This window comes from Pelmatolapia mariae, linkage group LG6 (assembly GCF_036321145.2).
Source record: "Pelmatolapia mariae isolate MD_Pm_ZW linkage group LG6, Pm_UMD_F_2, whole genome shotgun sequence".
NCBI lineage: Eukaryota > Metazoa > Chordata > Actinopteri > Cichliformes > Cichlidae > Pelmatolapia > Pelmatolapia mariae.
Genome location: NC_086232.1, coordinates 17,325,408 through 17,350,185, shown reverse-complemented (window position 1 = coordinate 17,350,185; position 24,778 = coordinate 17,325,408). Strand labels below are relative to the sequence as shown.

At 41.9% G+C, this 24,778-nt stretch overlaps 1 protein-coding gene across 1 annotated transcript; it reads left to right on the top strand.

Annotated features, from left to right (window-relative positions):
- Window positions 1-875: 875 nt before the first annotated feature.
- cpe (carboxypeptidase E) lies at window positions 876-18,987 on the top strand. The gene is made up of 9 exons (XM_063476040.1): window positions 876-1,269; window positions 11,086-11,282; window positions 11,472-11,639; window positions 12,615-12,732; window positions 13,344-13,526; window positions 14,721-14,860; window positions 15,437-15,536; window positions 15,730-15,848; window positions 17,796-18,987. The coding sequence occupies exons 1-9, from the start codon at window positions 1,029-1,031 to the stop codon at window positions 17,892-17,894; spliced, it is 1,365 nt and encodes a 454-aa protein (XP_063332110.1). The 5' UTR covers window positions 876-1,028; the 3' UTR covers window positions 17,895-18,987.
- Window positions 18,988-24,778: the final 5,791 nt, after the last annotated feature.

Genomic DNA, 24,778 nt, shown 5'->3' with positions numbered 1-24,778 from the left:
AACTGGCAAATTCTAATTGTTTATGGCACACAAATAAATAAAAACACCTTTTCTTTTTACATTAATACCACAGCTTTGATGAACTGTGTTGATCAATAGCCTAAGACCATGTCTGCAAGTTTTGAAAAATTGTTTTGAAAATTAATAGATTACTTAAGTGTATAAAAAAAAAGTTTAAATGGGTGAAAGCTCAGTTAAATTTTATTTATATAACTCCAAATCACAACAACAGTCACCTCAAGGTGCTTTATATTGTAAGGTAAAAACCCCGTATGAGCAAGCACTTGGCAACAGTGAGAAGGAAAAACTCCCTTTTAACAGGAAGAAACCTCTGGCTGAACCAGGCTCAGACAGGGGCAGCAATCTGCCATGCCTGGTTGGGGGTGAGGTTTAGGATTATAGTCCTTAAATTTGCAATATTGTATATTATTGTGTAAAATATCTTCTACAAAAGAAAAAAAATGATACAAAAACAAAGCAAAAATGAGCAGAAAATGACAACAGAAGCATCTTAAGCTGTAGCAGCATGCATTCTCTAAACTGAATGTGCATGTTTTAACATAAATAATGCTCTGAAAGAGTTGCTGTAAGGGCCATAATACAAACTTTTTTGTATTATTTTGTCATTTGTGCTTATTCATACTCTTCTACTGACTTATTACGTCCATGCTGCAACCTGCGGGTTGTCTTGCTTACTTTTCGTTCTTATTCCATCCTCCCCCCTTTTTATTCCTTGTATTATCAATAATGAGTTTTCCTTGTGTATAAGCAATTCAAATAAATCTTGGCTTTTTCAGTTTATTTTGAAAATTATGACCGGATGTGGGATTGGTTGTGGCTGACTTTACGCAGTATGTTGACGGGGAGCCTGAGCTCAGGTACAGCGCATCACACTCAGAGGGAAGAGAGAGAGAGGCAGAGGGAAGGATATTTATAGCCTAAAGCGAGGCTGCAGCGCAGAGATAAGGTTTGGAGCCAAGCCGCCGGCAGGCAGGGAGACAGGCTTAGGAAAACGAGGACGCGTCAAAATGAAACACTTCCTTACGGCTGTTGTATTCGGGGCTGCGGTAGTCACCCTGGTCAGCGCGGCCGGTACCGACGGGGCGATCTCCTTCGAGTACCACCGCTATGAGGAGCTGCGGAAAGCGCTCGTGTCGGTGTGGCTGCAGTGTCCGACCATCACCCGCATCTATACCATCGGGGAGAGCTTCGAAGGCCGCGAGCTGCTGGTGCTAGAGATGTCCGACAATCCGGGGACGCACGAACCTGGTCAGTTTTACGCACACACAAAGTCTGTTTCACACCGAACGCGCGGGACCATCACCATCCCCACTTCCTTTGTCCCCGCTTTCTGTCGCGGTATGAACTAATAGAAATCCATTACCACCCGCTGGGATAACACAAATACATTACACACTATTGCGCATAGCAGCAGTTTGGCTGTGCCCTCATTTGTGTGTGTGTGTGTAAAGGTTATAGAAAAATGACTTGTGTCCCCGAGATAACAGCAGAGGAGGAGCGCAGGTGGGTCGTGCTGTGCGTAAAGGGGCGAGCGAGGGCCCCGCTGCATCAGTTCTGATGAATCTAGATGGTAGATAGTGGGATCAGCCGTGCAAAGCCGCCATTTTGCTGGTTGATAATGATCTCTTTGCGCTTATCCCGATTCGTGATTCTTAGAAAACACCACAGAAGCGGTGGATCGTGCCGTGACCCATTTGGAGGTGTTTCGAATTAGCCTTTCCAGCTTAAAAAGGAAGTTCAATTCAAAGGAAGGAGGCTTTGACTTAAATGGACCCATTAGTCATTAGCAGGGCTCTACAGTCATTATTATTACAGCCCTATCTGCTTCAGTGCTCTGTACTATTTACTGGATGAAACAACAGATGATGAGTTTTACTGATGCGGTGCATTAGGCAAAACAACTACAGATGTGGTTAACCGCGTTTTAGATGCAATCCACCTTCTCCTTTTGCCAAATTTTCCTCTCCTAGATGGGAAACTTCCATTTTGGGAGGAAAGCTGCATTTTCAGACTCATCAGATGGCTTTCCAAAATGTTTTAAACACAGAGGGTGTTTGTTCCAGGGCCCCAAATGATCATAAGCTCTGTGGAAAATGACCGTGGTTAAATTTCCCCAGAATATGAGCCTTTATGCTTCCTTGGAAGGATGTCACTGAAACAATCTATGGTTTCTTTATTTATTTTTAATCTTTTAGCTCTCTTTCTAAAATTCCAGAATTGGAATTCATGTCAATTTTAGTGTCCAATCCCTAACTGAGCATTGGCTTGTTTTTCACATACATTAGTAATAAAGTCCTTTTATCATTTTGACCTCTTAATCCAAACCTCACTGCTGACCCGCTCAGACTCATTGGCGTGCTTTAAGTATGGAAACAGTGAGAGGAACACTGCAGGTCCAACCCTAGCTTGTAGTTTATTTAACCTTTAATGAACATTTGGGAATGGTTTAGTGATTCCTAGCCAGCTCTCTCCAAATGGGAGCTTTAACCATGATCTACTGCAGGAAATAATTTATTTCATCTCAGTAATCCTGAGCTAGAGTTTTCAAAGGAAAGAGGAAACTCTTTATATTGTAGCACAAAGCTAATATTTTGTGGGATTTTTTTGTGTGGAGAGGTGTATCTTTTTCTATGGGTGTATTTATGCGTCGTTAATGGTGCACCACAGGTTTGGTGTGCCACTCCGCTCACATGGTCACAGAGTCTAATGACCATACATACTAAATAAGTCTGTAATAGTCCGGTGGGCGTACGCAGGCATGAGTCACAGTAGCAAGCCGTTATTACTACCAGATGAGTTTCCAAGCCGCTACTTCGCTAAGCAGGGCTGGGGCCTCCCCTCCTCCTTCAGCCTTTTCCTCCCTTTCCTCCTCTCCCTCTGCATCCACAGAGGGCAGGAGCACGATGAAACAGAGAAGCGCAGAGGGAGAGGAGCTCCAGATGGGGCAGAGCAGAGTGAGAGGAGGGAACTGCGGATGTGTGACGAGAAGGATAAAACTCAAGCTTCCTTTAAGGCGTCCTGCTCATATTTTATCTGAGCCTGCAGTGTGTTCGAGCTAAGGTGGAGCCAAAATAGCTGTTGCCGGGGCAACAGATCGGCTTAGTGCACTGAGCCGACTAGCGGCTCGTGGTTGGCTGGCTGACTGTCTGGCTCAGGGAAGACCATAGTGATGGTCCTGAGCGGATGCATCTGTCAGTAAGCAGCCATCTGTCATGCGGTGCGGCACTGGACCTGCCTGTAGTCATAAATACTTGTAACATATTAGTATACATTCAGTGCCCATAGTGTGGATGGAGACTGGATCAGCAGGTCTTTCTATATTTTCAATGGGTCACATTCTCACTCACCAAAACAGACCCCCCGAACCCAAATTAGTGTCTGGTTTGCTCTCATTGATTTTGTTTCTCGCCTTTATGTTTGGTTATGTTGCTGGTGAAAAAAAATCTGTAGCTGACAGCAATGCCTGCTCAGGAAACTAATGAACTCAGCAGAACACGAGGCAGTTAAGGGCCACATATTTTCCTGCAGCAGTTTGTTGTCAACAAATTAAAAAAAAATAGGAGAGTAAGCAATGGACTGGGGTGTGCCAGGTGGACAGACACATGATTCAAACAAACGAGACTGCACTGATTCCGCTGGATGTGTAGGTCTGCCTAGACACTTGTTATCTGACAAGCTTACCATTAAAAAGGGGTAAATGTTGCATTTCCTGATTCTTTCTGCTGTCCACGGTGGTACGACATCACAGAGCAGCGCTTCAGACCTGTTTCGCGTGTCATATATATGCGTTTTCAGCTTGGCATTTATCCTTTAACATTGTATGATGGCATGAAAAGTTCAGGTCTAGGCTTTTCATGGCTGAAACTACTTGGCATGATATGATACTTGAAAAGGAAACAGGAAGAGTGAAATGATTTGAGGAAAATGGCGTGTTATTCATTTACTGTTTCATGACACCAGCCTGCCAGAAAGTGATCACATGTTGTTTGTTTTTTTAAGTCAAGCTTTTTCATTTTTATGTAATCAGGTAGATTCATCATATGCTACTTCTCCAACCTCTGTTTTTTAAGAGAAACTGATGCATTAAATCTGTCTGAATATAGTTAGGCTACTACCACCGCTTAAATTGTACATAAGAAACATGTGAATGGCCCTCAAAGTGCACATTATGCACTTTTGATACTCAAGGAGCCATTTGATGATTGTTATTTAAAGTAAAGGATTTGAATGCTTCCATCATTTGAAGGAGACTGGATCTCACAGCTGGCTTGTATTTAAGCTAAAAGCTTCTTTTCATCAGGGGAAAAGAGGCTCTGGTTAAACTCTTTTAACTCTCATGTCTGGAACCATTTACAATGTTTCTAATACCAGGAGGAGAAACCCTATATTGTAATATGCTTGGCTTTGTCTGAAGGCGAAAAAAAATATGTCAGTATGAGGTACTGCTTGATCCAATCTGCTGTAGACCATCTCACGAGGTGGAAGATGTCATATGACTCCACGGCCGTCTGTTTTATAATACGACAGAGAAAGTGTGAAATCTCCAGTGAGCACACACTCAGATGCCCAGTTAAAGCATATAACAGCCAGACACACTGCTGAATATAACATATCAGATGACACTGGGTGTGTTGACTATAACCTGTCCTTTTCAATGCTACATGTTCCTGTTAGAAGACATTACGGTGGAGGGGAAGGGGGTGTAAAATGAGGACATTTTGCTTCGTGTAGAGATGGTGAAAACAGCCGAGAGACAAGAGGTGCTGATGTGAAAAGGAGCTAAAAATGACAGGAATGATGATTGAAAAAACAGGAGCGTCACAGGAGTACAAGTGTGATGAGGGTGAAGAAGAACACGGGGAGAATAAGGGAGCAGCAGAAATGGAAAAAAATGGATGAAAGAAAGGCTAAGGCATCAGCCAGAGGTCATTCATTATACATCAGACACCCACAGCCATCTACCACCTCCCCCTCATTCTTCGCCTTCACTCTGCTCTGACATGTTTTTCCTCCTTCTTCCACTGTCAGCTTTGCTTTTATTCTCACCCTTTCCTACACTTTTTTGTTCTTTGTTCCTTTTTTTTCTCTCTTTATATTTTATTTATTTTTTGTTTCTTCATTTGCAGTTTATTTTTGTGCAGCTTCACAGCCGACATGTAGGCACTTCTCTCCCATGTCTTCAATCGTGGAATCCAGAAAGATTTTGATGAGGTCCATGTCCTAAAAAAACAAAAAAAACAAAAACCCTGACTCCTTCTAACACTTGTCAATTTCTGAGGTATGTACAGAACAGCAGATCCTTTTTTTCCTTTTGGCAGGCATCAGTTATAAGCAACTATAGCTCCCACAAGGCTGTGAGAGTGCTCTTTCAGGAGCGCACAGCCATTAATGTGCAAATGAGAGGCAAAAATTGCACAAGTTCTATGTTAGTGACTACAAATGTAGAGGCTTTCAAATCTTGGACGTGAGCATTTACAGACTACAGCAGCGAATGAGCATCCGCATACCAAGACATTTTTTATCGATGCCTATCCAAAAGAATCTAAAGCAAAGCATATAGATTAAAGATAAGTGACAGAATATAAAAGGACTTCATGTGGTAGAAATAAACTAAGCACTGGTGAGCTTTCTCTTGTCTTTGTCCATGTGTCTGTAATGTGAGCTTGTATATGAGTGTGTTTGTGTACCCAAGCACAAGACAGACAGACAGATGCGGACTGAGAGTCTGTTTACTCGCTCTCCCAGTTCATTTATCTCCCTTAGAACCTGCCCCTGGCAGGGTTGCCACGACGACTGAGAGCGTGCTTAATGTGGTCATTCCCAAATGACGTTTGTAGCTGCAGCCATAATTACTCGGTCACCTAGGAAACTTTAGTGCTGCTGATCATTTGTGACAAAGGTCGGAGGATGCATTGGTTTTTGGCAGCGTCACATGTGTCATATTAACCTTTAGCAGCAGGGAGTGATTTAAAGTTAAAGCGCATTTGGAAACTCAGGTTGTTACTGAAGTTAAGTTGTGATATGTAAAATCTTTGAAAACAGAGAAAGATGATGTGATGTTGCAAGCTTCTAACCTTCTTAATCAATTAGTTAGACTAAATATTTAATAGTTTCATCCTCACCTCATTTCTGTTTGGATCACTGTAAAGTGAATGTGTTTTGGCTTTGGGATGTTTTCCACATGAAGGATGTGGCTGATCTGGACCTTTGTCATATTTTACATACTAGTAAAACCTGTTCAGTCTTACAAATAAATATTAACTGCTTTTGTGAGTATCACATGTGGACTACTTAAAAAATGTATGTGTAAAAGTCTTGCACCAACCCTTTTTTCTTCTTTTCAGTTCAGCTGAATATCATTAATATAGCACCAGTTCAAAACAACAGGATATTTTGCTTGTAAGGAGTCCAACTTTCTTTTAATAGTTCTTTTAATTTGTAATAGTTCTCCAGACTTTCTGAAAGTCTTTTAAAGTTCTTCTTTTGACATTGGCTACTTTTTCACTCATTTTTAGTCCAGTCCTTGTACCTGGCTATTTTCAGATGGATGAAGAATCAGATACATCTTTTGTTTGCTAAGCAACTTAACACTGATCTATGAATCACTGAAGCACAAAAAGGCACCTTAGTCAAGGGGTGAACCAGTGTTCACATGTACCAGATGACTTAGCAAACAACCAGTTTAAAATTGTATCCGAATGCACTTTGTTACTAGCAGCCTATCAAAAACCCTCATCATTTGTTCTAATTTCTTTAGCCTAATCTATGAAAAACACCAAAGATAACAGATGGAATTATGATTTTGATCCACTATATAATACCATCAGGAAGGCATCTGATGGTTAACAGCGTCATGACAATGATCCCAAAAACTCTGCCAGTACATTAAAAACCATACCTGGATAGAAAAAAACACAGTCAAGGATTGGCCTCCCCAGAGCCTGGCGCAGTGTGGGATCATCTTGACAGAGAACAGAACAAAAGGCACCAAACATCCAAAGAAGAGCATTGAGTGTCCTTGAAGAAGCCTGGAAACTGTTCCTGAAGACTACTTAAAGAAGTTAGAAGAAAACTGCCAACGAGAGTTCAGGCTGTGTTGGGGAACAAATGTGGTCACACCACATATTCACTTTCAAGCTTTAAAATAAAAAGAAACAACGGATGAATTCACATAGGAATGTTTCCTGTTATGAACTAATGCTATCACAGGTGACATCTTACATTTCAGAAGTGAAGGGTCTCAGCTACATCACTTTCATATGTTGAAAAATCCACATTTGCAGTTTCATGTGTGAGCAGTTTTTTTATGCGGGTGTCAGAGTTAAAGCTCATTCTGACCTTAACAGAAAAGAGGAATAGATTGAGAAATAAGGGGGAAGGGTTTGCATGTGTAAAAACAGAACAGATGGAGCTGTTATGAAGTGTTAATGAGCGTGAATCTGCAAAAAAACATATGAAAACAAATGACAGGCGTACTCCTCATGTTACCTCATAACTAGCTACATGAGTCTGCACATATATGGGTTCTAAATATATAAAACATGCACAGCTCTGTAGTCTGCATGCTAACATGGAGTTCAACGGCATAAAAGCATGTTTCGTAAGGGAGACGTGAAGTGTCTCAAGATACTGAGCATCTGTTTAATAGCTTGAAACACAGTAACTCATTTTTTGGCTGAATGCAACATCAAAGTGTGTGTGTTTGAGTGTGTGTGTGCATGCATATGGCAGCTCTGTCGGGCTTCTGAAAGCTGTAAAAACAAAAACATCCAGCAATGCCAGGACAGAAAGAGTTAATTGCAGGCTTGAAATCATTAGTAGCAACTGAGGAGATTCAAACATTTAAAAATAACCTGACTACCAGATGTGGCTGGGTGGTGTGTGTGTGTATTACTCACGCATGAAGCTGCTGGCGTTACTCTACAAATACATGAAGAGACCAGCCAAAATGGATTTAAAAAGTCTTAAAAGCATTTTATACAATAATTTAGTTAAAGAAGAATATATATAATATACACATAATAATAATAGTCATTATTCTTTAGGGGAAAAATAAGGAAAACGAAATGACCCAATCAGGGTAGAAGGAAGAACAATAAAAACACAGTTCTCGGTAAAACCAGCACCCCTGCAGCGATTTGGCTTCAGCACACTTGGACACTCGCTTGCTTTCCAACATCTGCCATTCTTGAACTACATTTTATAACTTGTAACCGATCTGAACAAAAGACTTTGTTCTCGTACAGCCACAGAAAGGCATTAATCTTTGATTCATAGCCAATCAAAGAATGTTTACAGCTCGCTGCAGCTCATACGTCTTCTTCTTTGTCATTTTGTTAAAGGGCTTTAAATAGGTTCAGTTTCAAACTTGTCTGTGTTTTGTATATATTTGTATAGATGAAGAGCCTAATTAGTATCTAAAACAGATGGTGGGTTCATGGGGGTTTATTACAAGGCAAATTCACTGGGCTCAAGACAGAAATAGCTTTTAGATATGAAAGCAAGATCACCTTTGATAAAGAAAAGCAGATGCTGTTTTTCTACCCACGCACTGACGTGGCCAATAACAGTAAATCCACCAAATGGTACAGTGTGTATTTTTAGATAAATACAAAGAAAAGAACCAAATTTAGAATCAAATCAGATCCAAGGTTCTCAAAAACAGGACGGGATGTTGAAATGTGCAAAACATTATCAGGATGCGACCCTGGCGCAATACAGTAATATACGTATTAAACACAGACACGCAGTGAGTAAGGATAAAAGTACATTTCTTAAAGACTCGTCATCCAGTCACACAGGTCTAGATGCTGACTGGTATCCGTTCACTGAGGACAAATGTGCATCCCCTGATCATTTGGCAAGTGGGGAAATTGCTCTCCCAAAAATCATCTTGCAATTGCTTTGGTCACTAGCAGATTGGCATTGAGGCAATGTTGCCTGCAAACACTTGCCATTTACTTTCCGAGCTGTAGGGAAAATTTGAAAAACTGACACAAAGCAGAAACATAAACCGTCCACCTTCACAGTTAAAGTTGCATCTTTTTGGTCTCAGTGGTAAGCACAACTTTTACTTTTTTTTTTTTTTTTTAAATACTGCTTAATGAGTTGTTGGTGAGTGTTTGCAGACAAGGTGGCAAGTTTCCATGACAACCACAAGTGACCAGTACACAGTTTTTACTGTTGACAAATCCATTGTCATCCAGTAAAACATAAATGTTTTAAAAATCTGAAATGTAACTGATAACTATGGGGTGGCTGCGGCTCTGGAGGTAGAGCAGGTCATCTAATAATCGCCAGGGTTGGTGGTTTGATCCCTGGCTGTTACAGTCTGCATGCCAAAGTGTCCTTGAGCAAGGTACTGAACCCCAAATGCCTACTGATGCGCTCATCAGATTGTGAACGTGTGTGAATGTTACAAAGAAGGAAAAAAGTGCTCGTATGATTGTGTGTGTGTGAACGAGACTTGTTGTTTAAAGTGCTTTGAGTGGAAAGGTGGAAATAAGAAGCAGTCCATTTGCCATTTACCCACTTTTCTGATGATCTGAAGAGCTCACTGTGGTGAAGATTGGCTTGTAAACCTTTAAAAGCTTTTGGAAAAAATCCAAAATTAGATTGGCATTTGAACCTGCCATGTACGGCCTCCTGCCTCATTTAAGACAAACACCTTCATATTTATTTATTTTTTTAATTTAACCTTTATTTAACCAGGAATGTCCCATTGAGATTAAAAACCTCTTTTTCAAGGGAGTCCTGGCCAAGAGGCAGCACATTTCCAAACAAATACATACAAACAAACAGGATTAAAAATTACACAAAACAATTACACATTATTGAGGCAGTCTGTAGGCCTTTGAGTTTAGTTTTAAAAACATTTAAAGACAACAATTCAGTCAGTTTCCAGTCTTTCTGTAACAGGTTCCACGAAAAAGGCGCAGAGTGGCTTTCTTACCCAACTCTGTGCGGACAAGGGGAACAGACAGCAGCAGCTGATCATTTGAACGCAAGGAGTAAGAACCACTATTTGTCCTTGTGACCAAAGTACAAATATAAGGAGGCAACAATCCAAGCATAGCTTTGTAAATAAAAGTGTACCAATGCCCCTGTCTTCTAATGGCCAAAGAAGGCCAATTTACTCTTAAGTACAAGTCACAATGATGGGTCAGATATCTACAATTGGTGATAAACCTCAAGGAAGCATGATACATCGTATCCAACATTAGAAGACATGAAGAAGAAGCGTTCATATACAGAATGTCACCATAATCTAACACAGATAAAAAGGTTGCAGTGACAAGACGTTTTTTTACTGCAAAAGAAAAACACTGTTTATTATGGAAAAAAAAACGAAGATGTTTAATAGATGTAAAAGACGTAATAATAAAATACTATCCCCAAGTGTAAAATACACTGATAATTTGGGAACTGGGATGACTTTAACTGACTTTGTTAATTAGTAGGTTTTAATCAATCATCAGTAATCATAGTTGGTTACTGTTAATCAGTGATTTGGGGAATTAATTTTGGCGTTTTGAGTTAAATTCTCTCTCAAACCTGTCATCAGCAGGCTCCTCGGTGCCACGTGTCTGACAGAACAGTGTGTGACACAGTCGCTGCTTAATCCACTGTGTCTCTCTCATTATTGTCCAGAGGAGCACTGGGCTCGACGTTTGATACGATGTAACCTTTCTGTTGATGAGTCAGTGTGTTCGTCACTCCTCGAGCGTGGACGTCCCCTGTGTCCACGATAACTTCCATAACAAATCATAATGTGACCTGTTTGGTCCCGAGGAGATAAAGGATCGTTTCCATGATGGTTTCCCGCTATAGTGTCGATGTGGCCAGCTGTATGTGTGTATTTCTTTCTTTTTGTGAGATTACGTGAGAGTGGTTTATGCTGATTCATTGTCAGCTTTGTCAAATCCTCCTCCTTTGTGAGATGTGTGTTCAGTTCTGCCTCTCAGCCAAAAACCCGCTCTTCACAACAGGGATGGTTACATTATGTCCAATCACAGTTACGTATGTGTGACAGTGACTCAACAGGAGCCTTCTGTTTTCTTGCAGGTGAGCCTGAGTTTAAATACATCGCCAACATGCATGGCAACGAGGCGGTGGGCAGAGAGCTGCTCATCTACCTGGCTCAGTACCTGTGCAACCAGTACCAGCAGGGCAACGAGACCATCATCGATCTCATCCACAACACCCGCATCCACCTCATGCCGTCAATGAACCCCGACGGCTTTGAGAAGGCCGCCTCACAGGTGAAGAAACAGCACGTAAAAATCACTTTTTGAACTTTATGTCTGGACAGTTTAAGCTTGCAGCCCTGCAAACAGTTATTTAGGAACCACAAGTCTTTAAATTACACCTACACAGCAAGAGCAGCATTTATTAAAGCTCCAGACACTGTCTTTTAATCTGTCCCCATCTCATTTCTGTTTACTGTGCAGCCCGGAGAGATTAAGGACTGGTTTGTGGGCCGCAGTAATGCGCAGGGGGTGGATCTAAATCGTAACTTCCCTGATCTGGACCGCATCATCTACATCAACGAGCGGGAAGGCGGAGCCAACAACCACCTGCTGCAGAACATGAAGAAGGCTGTGGACGAAAACACCAAGGTAAAACGAACTGACTTACTGATTACAGGATAAGGTGGCCGTTATTTCTTACTTACCATGAAAAGACTGAAGTAGCAATAATAAAGCTAAGACTTAAATCTTTGAGTCTTATTCACCCTTTCTGTGTCACTCAGAAACAAGCTATTTCAAACTATGTATTAAATATGCTTATATAAGTTCATTAATAAATGATATTAACATTGAGAACTGTATGTTAAATATTTTTAAGAAATGTTGCACAGAAAGGAATAAATAGTCCATTTGCTCTGGTCTGTTTTCATGTGTGGATTGCTGAACATCTGTGGGTATCTACGGTACATTTACAGCAGAAGGATGGAAAATGTGAGGTTGAACCAAAGCTGCTATAATCAAAAGTGTATATTATAACAAAGCTAGTAAATGAATGGCTGCTTCCAAGGGTTGCCAGGTCTTTTTGATAAAGCCAGCTCAGTGGGGAATCAAAATCCCCCCAAAATTGACCCTTGGTATTGTGGGGTGTCCAGCATGTATGTGTGTGTGTGTGTGTGTGGGTGGCATTTTTTGTGTGTGCATGCGCAGAAATGATGAATTGATAACTAGCAATTCAAAAATGGCATTTTCATTTATTATTAGCCCTGTCATGTTCATTCATCAAAAGTAACCAAATTTAATGGGAAATCCTTTGAATATTAAGTAATTTTCTACTTTTGTGACATACGTACATGAAATTTAATGGAATCTAATCAAATTAAATTGACTTGACTGGCATGCCTTCAGTTTATACCAAGCATATTTTCCTTAATGATTAATCAGTTGAATAAATACAACTTTGATTTGATATATTTCAGCTGCATTTTATTCACAATTATTGTACCATGTTTATTGAGGGTCAAGAATCCTTTTTTTGAGTTTGTGTAGGTCAAAGGTGATATTGCTTTAGATATTTATGATCTAAACATTATTGTAATTGTAATTTTTAATGTTTCACATTTGCAGCTGGCTCCAGAGACCAAGGCTGTGATCCACTGGATCATGGACATCCCCTTCGTCCTCTCGGCAAACCTGCATGGAGGAGACGTTGTGGCCAACTATCCATATGATGAAACCCGCACTGGTACACACACACACACACACACACACACACACACACACACACACACACACACACACACACACACACACACACACATAAACACACAGTATAAGAAAATTTATATCACATGTTAGAGTCCATTTGAATTTTATTGAAGCTTATTCCCTCCACTGAAAAGAAAAAAACATTCTAAAACACTGGCGCTGCTCTTCATCATCATCATCGCAGATATGATTCCTGACGATGCGACACAAATATCCACATTTAAAACTTCCCAAACAGAGCAAGTGAAGTTTTTGCTTCACCTTTAGTAGAAGAGATCACTCCCACATCTATTTTTCCTGTTTGGGTTGTTAAACTGTATGTAAACTGTTCCTTTCTTTCATGTGAGGATGTTTATCAAGACAAATATTTGAACCGTTTATGTAACAGCAAACATTTTACTCCCTTTTCTTTAGAATGTCGTAAATTTGATTTAAATCAGATGGAAAATGTTTCCACCGGCCGGTTCCTCTGCGTCATCGCTCAAAGCAAACAAAATGTGTTGAGCAGGCACACGTTTTCTGCTAACACTTCATCATAGCCGCTCTCTAAATGGCGAGCGCTTGTTTGTTCTCTTTCCTCTCATTAAGGATCCACCCATGAGTACAGCGCCAGTCCGGATGATGTGATGTTCAAGTCTCTGGCTAGAGCCTACTCCATGTATAACCCGGTCATGTCCGATCCTCACCGAGCCCCGTGTCGCAAGAACGATGACGACTCCAGCTTCAAAGACGGCATCACTAACGGCGGGGCCTGGTACAGTGTGCCTGGAGGTAAGAGGCAACTGAAGCATTTTTAAACTGGTGATTGGATAAAAAAAAAACCCTAAAAACACCTGAATTAGTGGTTAAAACGTTGCTTACCTGTAGTTGAACAATAATGGATTTCCAGCTACAGGTGCATTTGAACCTGTAAAAGATGTCCATCGGGTCCTTTCTTACCGCTCTCAATAAGGACTTTCTCCCTTGATTGCTCAGTATGGCCGAGCCACCAGCTCTCAGAAGAGTCGTGGTTGCGCCAAACCTCTTCCATCTGAGGCGTCTGTGCTCATGAGAACTCTGATGCAGCAGAAAAGTTTTTGTAGGCTTCCACAGATCTGGGCTTTGCAACAACCCTGTCTCTGAGCTCTGTAGGCAGTTAATTTGATCTCACAGTTTTTGCTCTGATATGCATTGTCAGCCATGAGGCCTTCTATAGGGAGGCAATTTAATTTACCACAGGTGGACTTCAGTCAAGGCGTAGAAATGTCTCAGCAATGATCAAGAGAAACTGGAGGGATTGAGCTAATATGTTTTTTTTGCAATAGGCTTGAATTCTTATGTAGATGTTACAAAAAGTGGGCAGTATGGTGGCACAGTGGTTAGCACTGTTGCTTCACAGCAAGAAGGTCCTGAGTTCAATTGCACCATCAGGTCTTTCTTTCTTTCTGTGTGCAGTTTGCATGTTCTCCCTGTGCTTGCATGGGTTCTCTCCAGGTGCTCTGGCTTCCTCCCACAGTCCAAAGACATGCAGTTATTGGGGTTGGGTTAACTGGTTATTCTAAATTGCCCATAGGTGTGAATGTGAGTCTGAATGTCTGTCTGTATGAGTTAGCCCTGCAACAGACTGGTGACCTGCCCAGGGTGTACCCTGGCTCTCAACCTAAGACTGCTGGGATAGGCTCCAGCGTGCCCGCAACCCTGAAAAGGAAAAGCCGAAGAGAATGGATGGATGTTACAGAAATTCTGTTTTCAGTTTGTCCGTATGGGATAGTTTGTGTAGATTAATGAGAAAAAAAAAGAATTGATAGCATCATGCTGCAACATAACAAAATTGAACAAGGTGAAGTGGGTGTGAAGACTTTCTCAAGCCACTGTATGTCACTATGTATATTGTTTTCAGGTAAATGGTTAACCCATTTTCAAATATATAATCCTGAATTCTGTTGACTTTTTCAGTTTTGCTTTCTTTCTCTCTGTGGTTTACAGGAATGCAGGATTTCAACTATCTCAGCAGCAACTGTTTCGAGATCACTCTGGAGCTCAGCTGCGACAAGTTCCCCAATGAGGAAACGCTGAAGGGCTACTGGGAACAGAACCGCAACTCGCTCGTCAACTACATCGAGCAGGTAGGCAGCACTATAAATACAGATGCCATAAATCACGATTTGCAGTCTCTTCCATTTGCACACCTGACCCAGAAACAATACCAAGGCTTGCAATCTCAAGTCTATAAGTGCTAATGCTTGAAATAAACTGCAAAATGTGTCATCTATAAGTGCAAAATTGACCTTCACAACACAGCAGTCACAACACATTTTCAGATCTTAGGTTGGATCTGGCAGGATTTACGTGACTAATTCTGCTAATGGAGGTGAAAGAATCGTAACTTTGATGGTAAAAAGGAACCACATGATCGGACACATAATGCAGCCTCACGGCATCAGAGTTGCAACTGCCCATCCAGACATCAGACACTAATTTGTGGTGATGCCACTTCTGCCTTTGTTTGCTCACAAGAGGTTGCTCAACCAGAAAAAGCTCTATATTCATTGAATGCTCAATGCTCTGCTGAGGAGACTGTGTCAGTACATCTTCTCCACCAAAAACTAACAAATCTTTTACACCTGACTCTAAAAATGCTGCCATCAGTCTTCAGAGGGAACATGTTCTTCTTCACGTGACAATGTGCGCATTGTGTGCAGGTTCACCGTGGCGTTAAGGGCTTTGTCCGTGACCTTCAGGGCAACCCCGTTTCCAATGCCACTGTCTCTGTGGAGGGTATTGACCATGACATCACCACAGGTAAATTCACACAATTCACAAAGCACAAGTGCTATCACAGCACTTGCTTGCTCCATGTGAGAAATATAATGGAGAGATGGTGCAATGCCTCCATCTCATGGATAGTGTGGGTACTGCAATTGTTGCTTGGAGCTGCTCTGAGCATCAGTGTGTTGGTTAAACACATTTTAATAAGACAATCTGTATTTTATAGCCAAAGATGGCGACTATTGGCGCCTACTGGCTCCAGGAAACTACAAAGTGGCAGCCTCTGCCCCTGGATACCTGACTGTCATCAAGAAGGTGGCTGTACCCTACAGCCCTGCAACCAGGGTAAGACACACAAATAAATGACCCATCACATTCCCTGTCGGGTCTTTTATCTTTCCAGAAGGTAACCTGAGTGGAAGTTTCCCAGCCATATTTTCTGGATCTCTAAGCCCTACACCTATATGAAAATATACAATCTAGAATAACTCGCTGAACCTTGGTCCCTCCAGCAGACACCACAAACACATCAGATGCTGTATGTCTGACTAATGTTGGGACCGCCTACATAATAATGTAAGGTCTCAGTTGAAGTGTCTGTTCACAATAAGCCACTAAACATTTAACAGCTGTTAAGTGCTTAGTATGTGTAACAAAGGGAGGAGAGTTTGCTCACTCAGAATCCCTCATGTCAAGCTGCATAGGACGGAATTTGTAGGGCAGAATTTTTAAAGTCTGCAAGCTACCAAGTGAGCCTGCAGCAGAAAAATGATTTTGAGTATTTAAACTGAATTCTATTCAAAATCAGTCTGGATTGCATATTCTTGATAAAAGATATCAGAGTCTCTATTTTTTTCTTCTTAAGAGCCCTGTTAACAATCTTAAGATTGCCCAGATTAATTTCTAGAGAACCAGTTGTTTTTCTGTCATGGAGGATGCTTTAGTTTATCAACTAATAGCTCATTTAAGAAAAAAAATCTTTTCAAAGCTTCCAGTTGCATCACAGAGTCTTTATTATCAGATGAAGCCAGTTCTGATATTTTTGAACTTCTGCCCAGACTTTTCAGGACGTTAAAAACAAGGACAAACTGATGAAAAAACTGAAGTATAACTGCACTAAACACTGCTGGAACTGTGCAAATTTTAAAAGAGAATGAATCGCGCGCTGAAGGCACAGGAAAATGGCTACTTTTAGAGACCTTCATAGATTTCTTTTTGACATATATCTACATTTTACATACATATATATTTTACAAGACATTTTTATCCTTTTTTCAGATGTCTGCGCTTATAGATTGCATCCAATTTTATTGCATATGTGCAATGACAGTAAAGATATTATTATTATGTTGATATGGTCTCGTATGGGGTGTCATGATAACCCTGTTAGTGATTTAAGATAAGATCTGGTGTCAATTGTAGTTTAATAGAATTGTCTTCCAACCGGCCCTGTCCTGGTCAATGGTGCTGCTACATCGCTGTTTGATGCTGTGATCTGTTCTGAGTCAGTAAAAGCCTGGAGAGAGATCAAAGATCAAAGAGTGATATTCATCTACATGTGGCCAGCTGTAACTGTGAATTAAGTGCGATGACACCAACTGAGCTCAAGAAGTGCAGAAAACCTATCATATAGACCAAATATTGAACTACTCGTGTGCCATACTGAAACGTTTGGTGTGATTCGAGTAAATACAGCTCCAGTATTCCTTTTAACTTAGAGGTATGAGCAGGAGAGCAATGTGTCATGACTTGTGAGATGAATCATCACTTAGCAAATTCTGAACGTTTTAGTGACCAATAAATCACTGTGATTTTTACTTTCCACAATAATAAGTTTCCACAATAAAACACACCTTTCAGCTTTTCATGTATTTTGAAATTGTTTTTTTTTTGGAGACCTGGAGTGTAAATGTGCCTGTTTCTAAAACCCTTTGGGTCATCTTCTGTTCAGTCTGTAGACGTGACAATAAACACAAAAAGGTTCTGCTATTTTTTATAGAGCAGGTTTGAGGTATATTTTTTTCATTTCCAAAAAAGTAATACATATTTTACATATTGGAATTAAAGAATAGAAACAAAGTATCCATCCTATTGAGCCAGTATTGATTCCATCCCAATGCCTGCCTATCGATACTATCAATATTTGGATAGAGAAAATAGGAAAAAAAGCAACATTTGAATGAATGAATAGAAAAGTTTCTAGTTAAAGAACAACTTACAAAACCAACACATTATCTTCAAAGTCCGCTGGATCCTCCTTGGTTCTCAGCTGCTGTATCTTGTGTGTCTCAGGTGGATTTTGAGCTGGAGTCCCTGATGGAGAGGAAGGAGGAGGAGCGGGAGGAGCTGATGGATTGGTGGAAGATGATGTCAGAGACACTGAACTTCTAACGTGTTTGTCTCGCTGACGATCGGAGCGTCCACAATTCGATGTAATATAGTCAACGTTCTGTGTGCCCGTCCACTCTGAAAAAGAATATATTGTCTCTTCTTCTACTTCTTTCTTTTGATTGTGTTCTCTCCATTCTTACTTTAATTAATTTTGTTGTTTATTAATGTAAGAGTTTGCCTCACACTCCTGTAGATTGTTTGAATATCCTGCGCGTGCAGTGAAAGACAAAAGGAGGAATTTGCAGGCAGCTTGCTGGCAGTGAGATTGGTCTTGACTTCCGTGGTATTGTGTTCTCTATCGTACACGTGATTGGTAACCATGGCACTCACCTATATATCCAATGAATGACTGACTGAGTAATAATGTATGTAAAAGAGCTGTTTACATGATTGCCACATGGCTCTGTCTATAAGTATTCATTTTTCCCCCCTGTTTTAAATGTCTCTGTTTCTCCAGGCTTTAGTACCAGTACATACACAACGCTACTACACATGAAACCTTCCAAGTCTGAGTAGCTGTAAACACACACTCTGATACTCGTGCTGTTTTTTTCCCTGTAAAATAAAGCCGATATCGCACTACGGTACTGAGATAATCAGGGACATTGAAAACACTGTAAAATCACTGTAAACATCATATTGTAAACAATCTATACAGGCAAGCCAGTTTCCATATATGTTATTGATGTTACGATTTTTTAAACTGCAGCACAGCTTTGATTCCAGCACAAGATGAATGGTTATAATATTATAATATATACTGTATTTATGAACTAGGTATAGCAAGAAAAGTTTTTTTTGTAACTAAAAAAATATGAAGAACCACGATCACGACGCTAATAAATCAGTCAACCCAAAGCCATTCCTTTGTATGTGCACTACACAGGAAATACTGTAAAACATAAGGAACTCTGGGAGGAGTTTGTTTACTGCAACATGAATCTTTTGAGTGGACAGTTGGCTGACTTACATGGATGCAGTTCACTTCATTTTAGAGCCCAGAAAGGATTTATTGAATGTATGGCTATGGAAATGGTTTAAACAATGTAAAGAATAAACAAATCAATAAATCTCCCCTCTTTATGTTGTCGAACTGCCGTCTGGTCTCTTTTGTTTCAGCTCTTTTTGGGTGACAGCAACTGCAGTTGTTCACTTCTTAATGAGGCTGATGGATGGGAGCAAATGGGTAAGGCTAAAGCCTTTATTAGGTTTTCATTAAAAGCTCAAAATAGCCCCTCTATTTTGAGCTTTTTACATTTTTCCAGGGATAATTTGGAAAACATTTGCTGTTTGCAAGGAAATGGAGAAACAGTCCCTAAAAATAGGCCCGATGGCGAGATGCCACAGTGGATTAGAGGGGAAACATTCAGCAGAAGTTTTGCATTAATGCCTCAAATCTGTTAACAAAGTCATTTTATTTATGGTTTCTTTATTTCCTCATGAGCAAAAGAATTTCGCTTTATGATGTCAGCTCATCTAACAGCATGTAGTTTCGGGTTTTCAGTGCTCACAGCCATTGCCATAAGGTGTTGCTTACGGATGGTTAGAGAAGTTACCGCCTATAATTATAGCAAACACCCATCCGTGAAATGGTCATATAACAATCACTACTGCAAATTCTGACTTACCAAACCAAGTTTGATGTTCTGGTACAAGCACGTGCCTGTTTGATTATTGTATAAGAAGATGACGTGTGCATTTTAAACATTTTACAACTCAAATTAGATGAGAATATAAAAGTCTGATATAGATTTCTATTCTGTTTGAGTACAGCAACGCTGTGCATCTCTCTGGCTTGGTAACATTTTAGCCTTCTCTTTTTTATAGAAACAGCTCATTTCTGCATAAAACTTAAACTTATGTTATAGTTTATGAATTTATTGGTAAAAAGCAAAAACAATTAAAAAAATGGGAAGTAAGATCACAGCGGGAGCTTCTCAATCCTGTATACCAGCAGTATAGCAAACTTCAAACGAGTAAGAAAAAAGAAGTTCCCCAGGAGCGTCTTCCTTGGAGGGCTCAAACCGGGGTTGCGGTCATGGCCTGTTAAGGGCTCTGTTGGCTCTTAGGTGATGGTTTCCTCGTGGCTGCGTGCAGCAGGGCTAGGGGAGGGTCTGTGCTGACGGACGTGGGTGGGTCCGGGGCGGGCGTGGGGTTCTGGGGGTGCTCCGTCTCTGGGCTGGGGCCCTGGCTGGGCCTTGGGGGCTTGGGTCCTGGTTGGTGTGTTGCCAGGGTTGTGGGCGGGTGGGTGTATGGGGGCTCAGCCCTGAGGGGCTCTTTAACTGGTCGGGGAGGCTGTTACATCTTGCAGGAGGTGTCCTCTCTCCAGGAACTCACTCTGCAGGTGGGGGAAATATAGGAGAGGTGGAGGAAGAACTCAGCCTGGGTGTCTATTGTCTTGTGTAGTCTGGAAGATGAGTGGATGATGGGGTGGGTGCAGTTTTCTCTGTGGTGGGGTCGGGTGGGCTGTCCTGGGCTCTGTGCGCTCAGCGCTGCTGAACTGGGCCCTGTCCGGATGGGCCTGGGCCCCCTTGCCCTGGTGGGTTGCAAAGTATGGGGGTGCCTCCCCCGCTGGCCCCTCCCTGGGGTCAGCTCCCCCGCTGACCCCAGGGAGGGGCCACTTGCCCCTCCCTTCCTTCCCTCCCCATCACCAGCTGCCTCCCTCTTCCCGCTCCACCACAATCACCCACACATGCAGGGCCTTGGGGTAAAGGTGTGTCACCAGGGTGCAGGGAAAGCATCTCCCCCTCTGTCCCCTTCTGGCTGCCTGTGCCTCAATTTTATCCCACAACTTAGACATTCACATTACTCACACTCTCATAACACATACATATAGGACCTTGGGGTTGGGCATGCTACACGGCATCCAGAAGACCATCAGGGTATACAACCTCACCCCTGGCGCCTTTGCCCACCTCTCAATTTTAAATACACGTAGACATTGAGGGCTAGCAGGAGGGGCTATGCGCTTACCTGCTGCTCTCTGGCAGATAGCTCCATGCCATCCTGGGTTTTAAATGCACCTTAGAACACACATGCATCAACACTACATATGAGCGGGCGGAGGGAGGTTTGGAGTCTTCACACACCCCCGTTCTCTGTTGCCTGTTGAGGCGGGGGGGCTGGGAGGAGGAGTTGGCCGTCCGATTGGGGTCTGGAATGTGGGGCCTCCCTGCTGCTGCGGAGTCAGGGCGGTGTGCTTCTCTCCACCCCAGGGAAGAGGGTAACACTACCTGGGTCTGGGTGCAGTTTCCCCCTCCAGGGGCAAGGGTACCTAGACCTGGGGTATAGAGTACGCTTGGGGAGTGTGATTGTGTGTACAGTGTCTATTTATGTCTGTCTCCACGTTGGGTGAGTGCTGAGTAATTGCATATGAGAGCATGAGGGTGGGAATGGATGTTTGTATCTGTGTGCGCCTGTTTGTTTGTGTCTATATGTCAGGTCGGGTACCAGACGCCACCTCTCTGGGGACATCTCAGGCCCTCCATGGTATGGAGGCCTATCTCCCCCCACCACTCCCCCTGCCAGTGGCATACGCCCTCAGACATCGGTGCATTGGTGGTTCTTTGTGTCCGGAGATGGGCGTCCAGGTACACACTGGCTCACTCCTGGTGACTGCTTGTCGGGGCCTGGAACCTGGGCCTCGCTCGGGCCCCTTCGGGGGTGGGGTGCCCTCGGCCTCTTGGCCTGGGGCTCGGTCACTCTGGCACAGCTGGCTGCCGGCGGAGCTCACGGGCACGTCACTGCAACCCCCCCTGACTTCTGCTCCGCGGCTGCTGAGTGACCCCTCATCTGGGGCTCTCCTCAGCTCTTTCCGGGAGAGTGGCGCGGCTGCCCCTCCGTTGGTCTTCCTTGGTCTCTTGTGCTCTGAGGGTCTCTGGATGTCTGGAGCCTGGATCTCCTCCATACCTGCTCCATGCCCTGGAGGACTTGGCTATGGTTCCCCACACCCTCTAGCAGATCATTACATGAAGGAACCTGTTAAATACAAGCGCGCTCATGCTCACAGGTGTACACACGGGTGCTTACACACACAAACTGCACCCTTTTTGGCTCCTACCTCAAAGCACACTGCACGCTGTCAATCTTACATGCTGCACAATAATGATGATGTTGTTTATTACAGTATATTGCTCTCTTTTTTGCTTGTTTTCTCTTCTCTCTTTCTTTCTCAACAGGTGATCCAGGTGATTGATATATGTATTTTTTGTCTGTTTGTTTTTGTTTTTTGTCCTTTATCACCGTTCCTCTTCCCCGCTGTTTTTCTTTCCGTCTTTCTTTCTCCCTTTTCTTTCCCCCAGTCATGTCTGTCCTGTGTGTAGCAAGTGAAAATAAAATAAAATTAACAATAAAAGCAAAGGTGAATCAAATAGACCCATACAGCAAGGCAGCATCCATTGGGCATCTTTCTTTGCCTTTAGACAATAATTCTGATGGCAAAAGAACCAAACGGGACAGGCGGGAAAAAAAGAAAAAAGAAAAAAAAAGAAAAAAGAAGTTTTATAAATCAGGATAATAAAAAAGTGGATCTTCAACAAATCAATGTTTAATTCAACAGAAAATGATTTTGTTACATTCAGAATTTCCGTTAAACACTGAATGTAATTATTTTGTTTTTTGTAAATATTTTATTAATATTAAGATTGGTTACAGTGGACATCATTTCTAAATTGTGTTGGCATGGACTCAGTTTCTGATGTCAATGGCGTTTTACACATGGCGTTTTTTTCCCCCCTTGCACATTAACACATAGTGCAGTGGATTCATGCAATTTTCGCAGCTCCAAACTGAGGTCTAATCAGGCAGAATAAGTGAAAACAGATGTGTGGGTGTGACTGACCTTTAACAAACAGCAATGAGAACTCACAAGTAAGAAGCAGTGAGCTGGTGTTTTCATGGATTTGTTCACTTAACCACTTCACTTTGACTGCGCATCTGGTGAGGAGTGGCGTTTAAATAATGCTCAGTGTGCCCAAATAATGCCTGGCAGTTCAGTAATTTCTAAAATACTCATTAACTGAAACCGGCACAAATGACTATGTCACATTCATCTTTATTCCCCATCCTGATGCTCAGATTGAAACATCTGTTTGTCTCTCCCTCTCCTCTGTATGCATGTACGGAAGTGGGTGTGGTCCAGAGAGGACACACCTGTTGTTGGCATGGCAGCTTTTCGTCTTTCAGTGACAGTACTTAAATCTGACTCTCGTCTGCACTCACTTTTAGATTGTTGCTCTACTCACATTCAGGCTATATAGCTCAGTCATCTTTGAACTGCTTTCCTGACCCCTTTGTCAGCTCACAGTGCTTCTTGAACATATGAGATTCCTTCCTGTAACAAATCCAGCTCGTGTGCCAGCCTTGTACTTACCTGTAAATCTGACTGAACCACTCTCACACCAACACTCCCAGAAACGTACCTGTTCTGTGGCTAAAGGAGGTTGGCATGTTAGCCCTGTGGTAGAAGCCTTTTTGAAACTTACCTGAACACCTGTCTGGAGATACTTAGCTCAGTGTAACTTTGCTTTGATATTACAGCTTATTTATTCTATACCATATATTTACCTCCAAAAAGGGCAGATCTGATTTGATTTAAAGCAGCCTGTGCTCACTGACTCAGTTACTGCAGTTAGAAGTCTGTTTTCACAGAAGGACATCTGATATCTCACAGCAGGAAAAACGCTGTCCAGTGCTAAAATTACAGATGGATGAATTCCACCAAGTTTCACGGTTCTGGTTTCTGCTGGCTCGCTTTCCTTCTTTCCTAACTTACAAGGATTTCTGAAAAGATCAGAGCCATCAATAATGTCATTAAAAGCATCTGTGCTTCATATTATGACTAAAACCTGCTGTCAAAAGACCCCTTCACTTCCAAGTTCTTGGATTGAAATTGCTTGCCTAGTCTAATAAGTTATGAATCTTGAATAAGGAAGGACATAATTTATGTGAGATACACAGACAAACCAGTGCCAGTGTTTGACTTCAGCTTTGAGTTTAGATGTAAATCTTACTGCATGCTTGTACATATTGTGCCTTCATATTGGTAGAAAAAAATGGCCTAAAGCATTGTTATCTAACTTTCACTCCCTGCAGTCACACACACACACACACACACACACACACACACACACACACACACACACACACACACACACACACACACACACCGAGCAAGGGTGGCACTTTTAGTCCAACTATGCGGTTGAATCAGCTGTTTTAGCATTAGATGCTAACTCTGCAGATCAATGGCAACCTCGGTCTATTACTCATACCGACCCTATTAGCATCTGCTATTAGCATCTTGTCATCAATACCATTGATCAAGCTGCTCTGACTTCAGGGCAGAGCGGGACACAGACGGGACCTGCTGAGAGAGAGAGAGAGAGAGAGAGAGGGAAGAGGACATTAATCTGATCAGTCAAACGCGATATTAGACAACTCCTCCCTCATCAATAATGCAGGAAGACCTATTTGTTTTGGCACTGGGGCCAGTAAAAATGTGATGACACTGTGCTGGTAATTAGTTAATTATTGGACTGAAGTAATCAGCAAATATTTTGACAAGTGTTGGAGCGATTTATAGCAAAAATAGGGGGTCGGCTTCTTGTTTATCATTTATGAGGTTCCAATGTTGATGTTTGACTAGAGAAAACAGCATGGAGGTGTTTATCGTGATTTTTACTGATTTATTTGGAAACAGATTCAGTTTTACTGCATTTCAGGATGAAATGTTCTTTCTGTACACACACACACACACTTAGAAAACCAGGACTTTTAAGATTGCGTAAGTTTGTTTGGTTGCATGTGTAATTTTACACTCCTGCTGCCACAGCACATCTTTGTCATTACTTCTTAAATCCTGCAGATGACAGTAGTGTGCTGAC

Excerpts from the sequence above, each read along its gene's own strand:
- cpe (XM_063476040.1), top strand. The coding sequence starts at position 1,029 with ATGAAACACTTCCTTACGGCTGTTGTATTCGGGGCTGCGGTAGTCACC. Across the intron at positions 12,733-13,343 it reads ATATGATGAAACCCGCACTG|GATCCACCCATGAGTACAGC; the intron begins GTACACACACAC and ends CCTCTCATTAAG. Across the intron at positions 13,527-14,720 it reads CTGGTACAGTGTGCCTGGAG|GAATGCAGGATTTCAACTAT; the intron begins GTAAGAGGCAAC and ends TGTGGTTTACAG.